Source organism: Cervus elaphus, chromosome 25, assembly GCF_910594005.1.
Source record: "Cervus elaphus chromosome 25, mCerEla1.1, whole genome shotgun sequence".
NCBI lineage: Eukaryota > Metazoa > Chordata > Mammalia > Artiodactyla > Cervidae > Cervus > Cervus elaphus.
Window position 1 is genome coordinate 38,806,573 of NC_057839.1, and position 14,525 is coordinate 38,821,097.

General features: G+C 40.3%; 1 protein-coding gene across 1 annotated transcript in view; it reads right to left on the reverse strand.

Moving 5' to 3' along the window:
* Window positions 1-9,349: 9,349 nt before the first annotated feature.
* Window positions 9,350-14,525, reverse strand: part of WDR70 (WD repeat domain 70) — a 270,216-nt gene continuing 265,040 nt past the window's right edge. Inside the window, exon 18 of the mRNA XM_043887199.1 lies at window positions 9,350-9,527. Within this exon, the coding sequence (XP_043743134.1) occupies window positions 9,440-9,527 (88 nt within the window). The 3' untranslated portion in view covers window positions 9,350-9,439. The remainder of the gene's footprint in view (window positions 9,528-14,525) is intronic.

Below are 14,525 nucleotides of genomic sequence, written 5' to 3' on the forward strand. Positions count from 1 at the left end.
TGACTCCAAAGCAGTAAGGTATTTTAAAATATTTATACATTTATTTGGCTGCACCAGGTCTTAGTTGCCACATGCAGGATTTTAAGTTGTGGCATGTGGGATCTAGTTCCCTGATCAGGGATTAAACCCAGGCCCCTGCATTGGGAGCATAGAGTCTTAGCTACTAGACCACCAGGGAAGTCCCTAAAGCAGTAATATTAACTGCCTAAGATTAAGAACAGTGTGCTAGAGTTTTTCACTTAACAGTTTGGTGCTTTGTACATGTTTGAATGTGACTGAGGGTTATGTTCTGGTTTTCAAGTCTGAATGGCCCAGTTCTACACAGTCCTTTTGGGAGATGAAAGAGCTGCTAGCAACACCTAATACCCCAGAATTTTAATTAACGTTAGTGATCCTCTCTACAGAAAAATGTACGTGAGCAAATGCAGTATATGCTATGTTCTTTGAGGAAGCTCACAGACACCCATGGGTAAAGACCCCATGCTGCCGGCATCTCAGATCTTTGGTGACACAGGAGAAGTCAGTGCCTGAGTATGTCATGGTGGCTTTGATCTGCTTGGGCCACCCCAGTAACGGCACTGATACCTGTTTACAATCTTGCTTCTTCCTCAAGCCAACAACAGTTACCTGTGAACACTCCAGTGACCTGTGTAAATCCCAACACAGAAAGGCAAAGCAGCTGGGATATGGACCAAGCTTTGGTATTCATATTCTTACTTCCCATCTGCAAGGCAGAAGTGCTTCTCATACTTCATTCCCCATCCCTGTCTTTCCCTTCCCTCTGACAAATATTTAATGAGCACTTTTTAAACCTCTTTCACAGAGCTATGATCTAGAAATACAAATGTGAATAAAATACAGCTCCTCTCCCAGAGAAAACCACAATTTCAAAAGATAATGCACCCCAATGTTCATTACATTACTATTTATGATAGCCAGGACATGGAAGCAACCTAAATGTCCATCAACAGACGAATGGATAGAGAAGATGTGGTACATATCTATAATGGAACATTAGTGAGCCACAAAAAGAACAAAATAATGCTATTTGCAAACAACATTGATGGACCTAGAGATTGACATACAGAGTGAAGTAACTCGGACACAGAAAGACAAGTATCATATGATATTGCTTCTATGTAGAATAAAAAATGTGTACATGCTAAGTTGCTTCAGTCATGTCCAACTCTTTGCAACCCTATGGACTGTAAGCCTGCCAGGCTCCTCTGTCCGTGGGGATTCTCCACACAAGAATACTGGAGTGGGTTGCCATTTCCTTTTCCAGGGGATCTTCCCCACCCAGGGATCAAACCCACATCTCTTATGTCTTCTGCATTGGCAGGCAAATTCTTTATCACTAGTGACACCTGGGAAGTACCCCCCAAATAGGGTACAAATGAACTTATTTACAAAACAGAAGTAGAGGCATAGATATAGAAAACAAACATGGTTACCAGGGAATAAAGGAGGGGAGAGATCAACTGGGAAATCTGGATTGACATATACACACTACTATATATAAAGTAGGTACTAATAAGACCCTACTGTAACTCCAGAAAGAAAGAAGACACAGAACCCAAGCAAAAACAACAACTAGTTGTGCATGTGACTGATGACAAAAACAAAGTCGGATGCTATAAAGAGCAATATTGCATAGGAACCCAGAATGTTAGGTCCATGAATCAAGGCAAATTGGAAGTGGTCAAACAGGAGATGAACATTGACATTTTAGTAATCAGCAAACAAAAATGGACTGGAATGGGTGAGTTTAACTCAGATGACCATTGTATCTGCTACTGTGGGCAGGAAACCCTTAGAAGAAATGGAGTCCAAAATGCAGTAGTTGGATGCAATCTCAAAAATGACAGAATGATCTCTGTTCATTTCCAAGGCAAACCATTCAATATCACAGTAATCCAAAGTCTATGCCCTGATGAGTAATGCTGAAGAAGCTGAAGTTGAACAGTTCTATGAAGACCTACAAGACTTTCTAGAACTAACAACCAAAAAAGATGTCCTTTTCATTACAGGGGACTGGAATGCAACAGTAGGAAGTCAAGAAGCACCTGGAATAACAGGCAAATTTGGCCTTGGATTACAGAAAGAAGCAGGACAAAGGCTAATAGAGTTTTGCCAAGTGAACACACTGGTCATAGCAAACACCCTCTTCCAACAACACAAGGGAAGACTCTACACATGGACATCACCAGATAGTCAATACCAAAATCATTTTGATTATATTCTTTGCAGCCAAAGATGGAGAAGCTCTATACAGTCAGTAAAAACAAGACTGGGAGCTGACTGCAGCTCAGATCATGAACTCCTTATTGCCAAATTCAGACTTAAATTGAAGGAAGTAGGCAAAACCACCAGACCATTCAGGTATGACCTAAATCAAATCCCTTATGATTATACAGTGGAAGTGACAAATAGATTCAAGGGATTAGATCTGATAGTGTGCCTGAAGAACTATGGACGAAGATTCGTGACATTGTACAGGAGACAGGAATCAATACCAACTCCAAGGAAAAGAAATGCAAAAAAGCAAAATGGTGGTCTGAGGAGGCCTTACAAATAGCTGTGAAAAGAAAAGAAGTGAAAAGCTAAGGAAAAAACGAAAGATATATCCATTTGAATGCAGAGTTCCAAAGAACGGCATGGAGAGATAAGAAAGCCTTCGGCAGCGATCAATGCAAAGAAATAGAGGAAAACAATAGAATGGGAAAGACTAGAGATCTCTTCAAGAAAATTACAGATGCCAAGGGAACATTTCATGCAAAGATGGGCACAATAAAGGACAGAAGTGGTATGGACCTAACAGAAGCAGAAGATTTTAAGAATAGGTGGCAAGAATATACAGAAGAACTTTACAAAAAAGATCTTCACAACCCAGATAATCATGATGGTGTGATCACTCACCTAATGCCAGACATCCTGGAATGCAAAGTCAAGTGGGCCTTAGGGAGCATCATTATGAACAAAGCTAGTGGAGGTGATGTAATTCCAGTTGAGCTATTTCAAATGCTAAAAGATGATGCTGTGAAAGTGTTGCACTCCATATGCCAGCAAATTTGGAAAACTCAGCAGCGGCCACAGGACTGGAAAAGGTCAGTTTTCATTCCAACCCCAAAGAAAGGCAATCCCAAAGAATGCTCAAACTACCACACAATTGCACTCATCTCACACACTAGCAAAGTCATGCTCAAAATTCTCCAAGCCAGGCTTCAACAGTATGTGAACTGTGAACTTCCAGATGTTCAAGTTGGATTTAGAAAAGGCAGAGGAACCAGAGATCAAATTGCCAACATCTTCTGGATCATTGAAAAAGCAAGAAGAGTTGCAGAAAAACATTTATTTCTGTTTTATTGACTATGTCAAAGTCTTTGACTATGTATATCACAACAAACTGTGGAAAATTCCGAAAGAAATGGGAATACCAGACCACCTGACCTGCCTCTTGAGAAACCTATATGCAGGTCAGGAAGCAACAGTTAGAACTGGACATGGAACAACAGACTGGTTCCAAATAGGGAAAGGAGTACATCAAGGCTGTATACTGTCACCCTGCTTATTTAACTTATATGCAGAGTACATCATGAGAAATGCTGGGCTGAATGAAGCACAAGCTGGAATCAAGACTGCCGGGAGAAATATCAATAACCTCAGATATGCAGATGACACCACCCTTATGGCAGAAAGTGAAGAAGAACTAAAAAGCCTCTTGATGAAAGTAAAAGAGGAGAGTGAAGAAGTTGGCTTAAAACTCAACCTTCAGAAAACTAAGATAATGGCATCTGGTCCCATCATTTCATGGGAAATAGATGGGGAAACAGTGGAAACAGTGAGAGACTTTATTTTGGGGGGCTCCAAAATCACTGCAGATAGTGATAGCAGCCATGAAATTAAGAGACGCATACTGCTTGGAAGAAAAGCTATGACCAACCTAGACAGCATATTAAAAAGCAGAGACTTTGCCAACAAAGGTCCATCTAGTCAAAGCAATGGTTTTTCCAGTAGTCATGTACAGATGTGAGAACTGGACTATAAAGAAAGCTGAGCACTGAAGAATTGATGCTTTTGAACTGTGGTGTTGGAGAAGACTCTTGAGAGTCCCTTGGACTGCAAGGAAATCCAACCAGTCCATCCTAAAGGAGATCAGTACTGAATATTCATTGGAAGGATTGATACTGAAGCTGAAATGCCAATCCTTTGGCCACCTGATGAGATGAACTGACTCATTTGAAAAGACCCTGATGCTGGGAAAGACTGAAGGCAGGAGGAGAAGGGGACGACAGAGGATGAGATGGTTGGTTGGAATCACCGACTCAATGGAAATGAGTTTGAGTAAACTCCAGAAGCTGGTGATGGACAGGGAGGCCTGGCGTGCTGCAGTCCATGGGGTCGCAAAGAGTTGGACACGACTGAGTGACTGAACTGAAGAATCTACTGTAAAGCACAGGGAACTCTGCTTAATATTCTGTAATGGCCTGTATAGGAAAGAGTCTACAAAGAGCAGATATATGTATAACAGACTCATTTTGCTGTACAGTAGAAACACAACACTGCAAATCAATTATACTCTAATAAAACTAAAAAAAAAAAAATACAGCTCTTCTCATTTTTCAAAACAAACTCATTATATATTCACAGAACCCAATGTATTTTAGTTTTTACAGTCTATTTCCCAGTGGGGTAAACAGACACCCTCAGGCCCGCAAGCCATGAACATATACAGATTTACAATGCAACATGAAAGAAGGCTGCAGTGGAGAGGTATGTAAGCAGCCATGGGGGCCTAGGAGGGTGGAAATAATTGTCCGCCTGGGGGGGTTAGGCAAGGTGGAATGCTCCCCAATTTCAAAAGCAAACAGGCAGACAACAAAGGAACATGTGCAAACGCATTCAGGTGCCAAAGAGCATGGTACCTCTGGGTTCAGTTTGGGTGGACCTCAGAAACAGGTGTGAGATTAGTTCAGTTCAGTCACTCAGTCGTGTCCGACTCTTTGAGACCCCATGGACTGCAGCACACCAGGCTTCCCTCTCCATCACCAGCTCCCACAGCTTGCTCAAACTCATGTCCATCGAGTTGGTGGTGCCATCCAACCATCCCATCCTCTGTCGTCCCCTTCTCCTTCTGCCTTCAATCTTTCCCAGTATCAGGGTCTTTTCCAATGAGTCAGTTCTTCCCATCAGGATGCCAGAGTATTGGAGCTTCAGCTTCAGCATCAGTCCTTCGAATAAATACTCAGGACTGATTTCTTTAGGATTGACTGGTTTGATCTTCTTGCAGTCCAAGGGACTCTCAAGAGTATTCTCCAACACTACTTGCTGTGTGAGATCAGCAAGAGTTAAAGGAAGAAAGACCAGGAGAACCAGTCTATTGTTATGACTGACTTGTGTTGTTGTATGGCAGAAACCAATGCAACACTGTAAAGCAATTATCCTTCAATTAAAATTTTTTTAAAAAGAAACTATGATAAATTATTAAAATCAGTGGGGAAAAAAAGACCAGGAGAGGCCGAATCTTGGATGTCGATGCCCCCAGGGCCACACAGATGGGTTAGAGAGAGAACACGGAGCCGCTGCACGGCCCTAAGCAGAGGCATGAAATGATAGGGTTTGGTTTTAGAAAGTTAATTCTGATAGGAAAAAAAAAAAAAGATGGATTAGATGAGGACCAAATGAAAAACAGACAAGTTGGGAGGGAGGCTCCTGAGAGGTTCTGGTGAGGGATCAAAGGAGGTCTCAATTCCAGTCAGGCTGGTAGGGAAAGCCATGGAGGTCAAATATGAGAGATTCAGAACACAGCACAAATAGAAACCAGCAAGTAACTAGATGAGGTGGGAGTAGGGGTGAAGGAGGAGTCATTTTAACTTTCAGGTTCCTTACTTGAGTGAACAGAAATGGCGTTGACTGGGATCAGGAATACAAGGTTATATGGGGCAGAGAGCTGAGAGCCCTGAGGGGCCAGAAAGGGTGAGGCCTGTGGGGTCACCATCCTGGCACTGAAACAGCGGATTAAGTGAGCACCCCCTCTTCGTCCAGTCCTGGTTCCCAGGTCCTTGCTTGCCAAAATTGAGACTGGAAATTCTTATGTGCATTTCGATAATCTTGTGTGGAAAAATAATTTTTTTTACCAGCCCCCTGAGTGAGACAGAGCATCTCAAGCATGAGACAGGCCACTTGTGCTCTGGGTAATAATGAGAAAAACCAACTTAGTGCTAAATTTGCACAATTTCCCCTTCCCTTACATCACAGCAGACTCCGCCAAGACCACTATGACCAAGTTTTTGTTTCTCACTCCAGCCCTCCCGGCAAGACGAATACTTCCATATGGTGCAATGTTTATGTTAAGAAGGGAAAAAGTCTGACATGATTTCAGTAAATTTTATCCAAGGAGCAATAAATTTACAAATCCTAAGCAGCTGGAACAAAACAGTGGTCTGTAATTGATTTTAGATGAAGTGAATTTCAATAAGAATAGAAAATTTAGAGCAGTAATTTGTTAATTACTGACGTTTAGGTATCTTGGGTGTCTCCATACAGTCCTCCCTAAATGTAATCTTAGCCAGATTATTTTTTGTTCTGGACTTCTTTTGACTCATCTGTAAAATGGGTTTAGTTATTTTACCTACTCATGGGGTTTTTATGAGGATTAAATGAGCTAAGGTAGGTAGAGTTTAGGATAGGAGTCATCAGATAGCCGATTCACTTTGCTGTGCAGAAGAACCACAACAAACTGTGGAAAATTCTTAAAGCACTGGGAATACCAGATCACCTGACCTGTCTCCGGCCAAACCTGTATGCAGGTCAAGAAGCAACAGTTAGAACCAAACATGGAATAATGATTGATTCAAAACGGGAAAAGAAGTACATCAAGGCTGTATATTGTCACCTGCTTATTTAACTTATATGCAGAGTACATCATGCAAAAATGCCAGGCTGGATGAATCACAAGCTGGATTCAAGATTGTCGGGAGAAATATCAACAACCTCAGATAGGCAGATGATGCCACCCTAATGGCAGAAAGTGAAGAGGAACTAAAGAGCCTCTTGATGAAGATGAAAGAGAAGAGTGAAAAATCTGGCTTAAAGCTCAACAATCAAAAAACTAAGATCATGACATCCAGTCCTATCACTTCATGGCAAATAGATGGGAAAAAAGTGGAAACAGTGACAGATTTTCTTTTCTTGGGCTCTAAAATCACTGCAGTGACTGCAGTCACGAAATTAAAAGATGCTTGTCCCTTGGAAGAAAAGCTATGACAAAGTTATGATTTTTCCAGTAGTCATGTACAGATGTGAGAGTTGAACCACAAAGAAGGCTGAGTGCCAAAGAATTGGATGCTTTTGAGTTGTGGTGCTAAAGAAGACTCTTAAGAGTCCCTTGGACAGCAAGGAGATCAAACAAGTCAATCCTAAAGGAAATTAACCTGATTATTCATTGAAGGACTGATGCTGAAACTAAAGCTCCAATGCTTTGGCCACCTGATGCAAAGAGCCAACTCAATTAAAAAGACCCTGATCCTTGGAAAGACTGGGGGCAGGAGAAGGGGGTGCCAGAAGATGAGATGGATGGATGGCACCACTGACACAATAGACATAAATTTGAGCAAATTCCAGGAGATAGTGAAGGACAGGGAAGCTTGGCATGCTACAGTCCATGGGGTCGCAAAGAGCTGGACACAACTGAGTGACTGAACAAGAAGAAACTAACAGCACTGTAAAGCAACTATACTCCAATAAAAATTGATTTAAAAAATAGTAGTTATCAGAGAGTAGGCATTCAGCAAATGTTAGTTCTTCCTCTTATTACCTATTAAGCTAAGTGACAAGGGAAGGGGAATGGGATTAAGATGGGGATAGGAGAAGAAAAGGACAGAAAATAGCTTACAAGATTGAAGGTTTTCAGAATTTAAAAATGCCCATTGCCACCTCAGAACTATAGGGGGAAAAAAAATCTGTATGAGTTTGAAGGGTTGTTCAAGGAAAAGGTGTGGGGAAAGGTGGTATGTGAAGCTCACAGAACCCAGAGCTTTCTGATACACATTCTGGGTCATCATTCACTTTCATAACTATTTTGTTCACTGGGACAGAAGAGACGAGGAGAGCAGAAGGCAAAAGTACTCAAGAATCTGAATTGTCTAGTGGAGATGATCTGACAGGCAAAAACTACTCTGGGTTGATGGGAAATTAGGGGAGAGAAGGCAAATTTAGCACAGAGATGATTTCCTCATTGTTACTCACAATACAAGTGGACATTTTCATGCTTGAGAATGAAACAGGATTTTATTCTATTGACTCATTATTACTTTGGACAAACTGCCAATTTTTTTATTTAGCTTTCTAATCACAAAAGTACAAATTCTCTCAGAATGATTCTTAAAGTCTTCTACTTACACAGTTTTTAATTTACAAAGCACTTCTATACTTTTCTAAATTAATACAGATAAAAACCAGACTAAGTCATTATCACTAGCTCTGTTTTAAAAGAGCAAGTATTTACTGTTATATTTACTGCATGTCAGGCACTATACTAAATGCTTTACACGTATGTCTTATCTAATGCTCTGACAAACCTTTGAAGGTTATACTATTATCATCTGAGTCCAGAACAGCGGTCCCCAACCATCTTAGCACCAGAGACAGGTTTCATGGAAGATGATTTTTCCACGGACCTGGGTGGGAATTGGAGCAGATGGTTTCAGGATGATTCAAGTGTACTGCATTTAGTGTGCATTTTGTTTCCAATCTAATACTGCCACTGATCTGACAGGGGTACCAGTCCATGGCCTGGTGGGTGGGGACCCTGGTTCAGAAGAGAGAAGCTTAATAACTCTCCTAAAGTGACCCAGACAGTAAAGAGCAGAGCCAAGATTTGAACCCACACTGGTCTTATTTCAAAGCCCACTTCCTAACTCCTAATCACTGCTTTCTGCTGTTCTAGGATAATCAGATACACATTGTTTCCTAGAATGGCAATGGTTCAAACTTTCAGTTTGAACTCAGCCTAATTATTTACAGTCATGTAAACAACTGTTGTGAAATTATACAGAGATATTAACCATTTTGATGTTCATTTCCATACTGTGCTTTTAGAATTGCTCACGACCGATGTACGTCTCAACGTGTGTTCCCCTCCCCCAAGGTTATAACAATCTGTATAAGACCAATAACTGTTGAATAAAGTCCTAAAATACTGAAAGTACTTGATAATAGGCTAAGAATCTACTTCTTATTTACTTTTAATACAGTTTAATAGTCATAGGTAAGAAAATGTAAACACAAGTTTAGTGAAGGGTAGCTACCAACCTTTTGAATGGCTCAATAATGCAAAGGACAAAACCTGTTCATAAAAATGTGTTTTTATTTCATTAAAAAAAAACAAACCTGTTCAATATCCCTCCCCCTCATGCAAACAGCTCTCATAGGAGATTCTTCAAATTTTACGTTTTTTCCATTCTGGCTCATTCTTTGTTTCCTCATCATCAGATTCAACTTGGGCAAACATGGTTTTGGGCTGAGTCCTAAAAGACAGTTAAAGAGAAGAGGAAAAATTTAGTCAGCAAGTGTGCATTGGACTTTGCTACTTTCATCAAGTAGAAGCACATTTGGGAGATCAATTACATCTCAATTATTAGAGAATCATTAACCTTCTGGCAAAGAAAAGGATAATGGAAATTTAATTATGTTCAGATTCTTTTAAAGGTTTTCCTTCTGTGGCAGACTATGTATGTTGTCCTTTCCTTAAATAAAATGAAAATGTATCAAATTCAGTGGAAACTCACACATCCATAACCACCCTCCACCTCAGACTTGGGCTAAATAACCAGGGCTGTTTGGGAGGCCAAACTATAGTCACCAAGCAAGAATCTACAGTCTGTCTTTATAACTCTGTGGGCTGTTCCTAGACTTAAGTACTCCAAATGCACTTGATTAGAGTGCACACAAACAGCAGAATCTGAGGTAAGAGTTTTCTTATTTCATGGGTTTAAAATGACAGATAACATATATGGTAACTTGGACCTGTCAGCAAAAGTAAAAAACAAAACGAATGAACATTCCTTCCACCAAACACCCAGATCAATGCATGCAAATATCCAGCATTGTCGGATCTACCACTGAGCATCACTGGTGTAATACTGACATGCAGTACATCAAGCAATCTTTGCATCAGGACTTGTTGTGCTTTGTAAACATACCTGGTTCAATGTCATTCCTTTTTACATCATTCACACAGAAAATAATTGCAGGAAAAAAAAAGAAAAGAATTGCAGGAAAATATCAGATGCTCATAATTTATGCCCCTCTCAGTCATGCTGGTTTCCTTTTAAAAGCAGGTCTACTGCATTATGAGGGAACATTAAAGCATGCTATCTGCAGATGATGTACTTTAGCTTACATCTTCATTTAGAGTTCAGTTCATAATATGAAGGTCATTGCAGAATGGTAAACTAATGTCAAAATCCCCTTTATCTGGCAAGTGAAACAAGGTTAAAACCTTATGTTACTGACCAAGTGGTTGCCAGAGGGGAGGGGGTATAGAGAGGAGAGAAACAGGTGAGGGAGATGAAGAGGTACAAACTTACAGTTATAAAATATGAGTCACTGGTATGAAATGAGTGGAGAATAGGGTCAATAATTATGTAACACCTTTGTATGATGTCAGATGGTAACTAGACTTATCGTGATGATCACTGTGATATGCATACAAATATCAAATCACTGTGCAGCGTACCAGAAACCAACACAGTGTTTTAGGTCAGTTATACTTCAAAACAAACAAATTCACAGAAAAAGAGATGAGATTTGTGGTTATCAGAGGTGGGGATGGAGGAGGAGAAATTGGAAGAAGGCAGTAGAAAACTTCCAAGTCAAAAGTTCAAAACTTCAAGTTAACTTCAAGTTGAATAAACTTCAAGTTAGAAGACAAATAAATACTAGGGATGCAATTTACCCCATGATAAATAGAATTAAAACTGCCTTATGCTATATATGAAAGTTGTTGAGAGGATAAATCCTAAGGGTTTTCATCACAAGGGAAAAATTTTTTTATCTGTTTAATTGTGTGTCTGTATTAGATGATGGATGCTCATTAAACATTGTGGTAATCATTTCATGATGTATGTAAATCAAATCGCTATCATACTTTAAACTCATACAGTGCTATATGTCAATTATATACATATGTATACATACATATATATACATATGCAAGGAAAAAACAACCCTTATTATTACTGTTCCCTGCTGCTTTATTATCCTGGGGAAGAAGCATAAACCATCCACTTTCTATACAGACACTGTTTTGATGCACGCCATGCAACAGAATTCCTCATGGACAAGTTAGTCACAGTTCCTATCTTTCCAGTCACTTGCCTAGAGCCCACACTGTCCCCATACACAATCCAGTTGGTTACATTTCTTGTTGTCACTTCAAAACACTGTTGTGACATCCATAAACAAGTCATAACTCTAACATTTCCAAAACCAGCTGCAGACTTTCATAGGTCATGAGTTGCTGAGTTACTAGAAAGCAGGGCCACTGACTTTCTAACATGCTACAACAAGGCAACTGGTGCTCATGACATATTTCATCTTTCTGGCAAAAATGTTGATCCTCTGGGTATAGACAAACCAGTACAGGAACAAATTTGTCTGGCTGAAAAAAATCCTCTGGAAGCCTGGAGCAGTGAGGAGCCCTCAAGCTAAGCCTCGGGCTGGGGATTCATTCCCAGTTTGGCCCCTGACTGGCTTTGTCACCTGGAACAGGTGTTTCCCCTCTCAAGGGCTTGGTTTCCTACTCCACTAAATGTGGAGCTTGAACTTGATTAGTGGGTCCCAAAGGGCTAAAGGCCCAGGGTGGACGAGGATGAAGTGTGTGTTTTTAACATTAACTCCAGTATAACACAAACAGAGAAGTGCATTATTTCATACACGTACAGTTCTCTGGATTTTCACAAAGTCTGTGTGCCATGGAACCAACACCCTGAAGAAGAAACAGCATGACTAGCTCCCAAGCCCCTCATATTCCCTTCGAGTCACTAACCCCCCGACCCAGGGTCACCGTATCCTGACTCCTGGTCTCACAGAGCAGCCGCACCTGTGTCCGTCCTGTCTCTGTAGGGTGCCTAGAGTGTGCGTTATTTTGTGCCTGGTTTCCTCTATTTCGCACCATCCATGGCGCTCAGGAGCGTCCCTGGTGGCTCAGAGGGTAAAGCACCTGCCTGCAAAGCAGGAGACCCAGGTTCTATCCCTGGGTTGGGAAGATCCCCTGGAGAACGAAATGGCAACCCACTCTGGTACTCCTGCCTGGAAAATCCTAAGGACAGAGAAGCCCCAGGCTATAGTCCATGGGGTCGCAAAGAGTTGGACATGACTGAGTGACTTCACTTTCACTTTCATGGTGATCAGACGGTAAAGAATCCACCTGCCATGCAGGAGACCTAGGTTCGATCCCTGAGTTGGGAAGATCCCTTGGAGGAGGGAATGGTAACCCACTCCAGTATTCTGGCCTGGAAAATTTCATGGACAGAGGAGCCTGGCAGGCTACAGTCCATGGGGTCGCAAAGAGTTAGACACGACTGAGCAACTTTCACTTTCACTTTCTTTCATAGTGCAATGTGTACTGAGGATGTTTGCAACAATATACTCCAAAAAATATACACACACACAAAATAAAGGCAATACTGTGAATTTTACCATGAGTTAAAATGTGTTTAAGTGAAACATCCTTTATGTTGAGATAATGCTCTTCTATCTACTTTGTAATAAAATGTGCTGGAAGTTTAAAAACAAATCCTTAGAACTAGCTATTTAATTTCTAAGAGATTAGAAAGAACAAGGTCTTCTAAAGATAGCTGGGAATGCTTCATAGCTCATCAGAGTTAGCTGCAATGAGAAAAGTCCTTATGAAGTTGTAGTGTCGCTTTTTTGGGATATAAAAAAAGAAACTGAATGACAGGTCACAGGAAGAAAACCTAGAGCTTGAAAAGGCTATTTCATTTCTGTAGTCACTTTTTTTTTTCTTATAATCCACCTACTTCCAGAAGTATTTTTAGTAGGTTAGTGGCAAACACTGAAGGGCATAGAATCAATGGATCTCTTTAACAAGAGGCAGAAAAGCAGTAATGATGGCAAAGAGGCATGGGAGAACGCTTTGTGTGAATGGAGACATTGTATAATCTTGATTGATGTGGTGATTACAGGTGTATACATTTATCAAGATTTGAAAAGGGTGCATTTTGTATTTTATTGTAAATAAACTATACCTCAATAAAATTGAATTATAAAGAAAATCCAAACAAAACAAATGAGTAGAAGGTCAAGAATAAAAAGACGAAAAGATATGTAACCAAGCATAAAACTTAGCACTAAATTTCCTAGAAGCCGAGACAAAAGAAAGAGTTTAGTTTTTCAAAAGAGATAACCTTCCCCTTCCCTATCATTGAACTCAGCAAAATTCACTGAGTAAATTTTCATAGAGGATCACTAAGACTGTCACTTTCAATTACCAGACCACAACAGTTTTCTTTCCCTCTCCAGGTACTTTAACTCAAGGGGTATCAACTTGTTTGGAAGACTGGAAGGTCTTATTTGTGAAACTCCATGAATTTACTTTAAATGCCACTTTTGAACTAATAAAAATGTTGTCAGCAAAATAGCCATATTATGTGCTCACATCAAATCATGACGCTGAGCTCTCGTGTTCCACTGGGCATTCACTAGCCATGTTCCCCTTCCCCAAATTGCCAAAATCAGGCATAAACCAGTGTTCAAAGTTTCCCAGCAATGCTTGCTTACCAGTTTTCCCCTTCATTTTGCTGCCCAGGTAGGTAACAGCTGAGTATAAAACTGGGCTCTTTTCAACAAAAAACATTGGGAAAACTGTGTATCCTTATGCAATGAAACTGGACCCTTACCTTATACCATGTACAAAAATTAACTCAGCATCAATCAAAGACCTAAACCTAAGAGCAAAAATGATAAGAAGAAAACACAGGGAAAGTTTTATGACATTGGATTTTGCCATGATTTTTTTAATATGACACCAAAAACACAGGCAAGATCAAAAATAGGTAAACTGGACTGCATCTAAATTAAAAACTGTACATCAAAAGACAAAATCAACAGATTAAAATGAAGAGTTGCTCTGTAGTAGAACTTACTACTGCAAGATGAAATGAGTTCTGGGGACTGGTTGCACAACAACGTGAATGTATTTAATACCATCAAATGGTTAAGATGGTCAATTTCATGTTATGTGTATTTTACCAAAATTAAAAAAGGCAAAGACTAGGCTCCTGAACTTGGCAATGAGGAAGAACAAACCCCCTTCCTGGGAAAAAAGGAGGCACCTTAGGAAAAGCCTTAGCCTCCAACCCAAGGCCATGCCTGCAGCAGCGCTTCTCAAACCATCTGTGGTGCAAGGCCAGACTTTGTTTCCTAATTTCCGACCACTTGCAGATAAATATTTCTAGAAAAAAATTAAAAGATTACAAAACACAGATCCAAATGTTTTATTA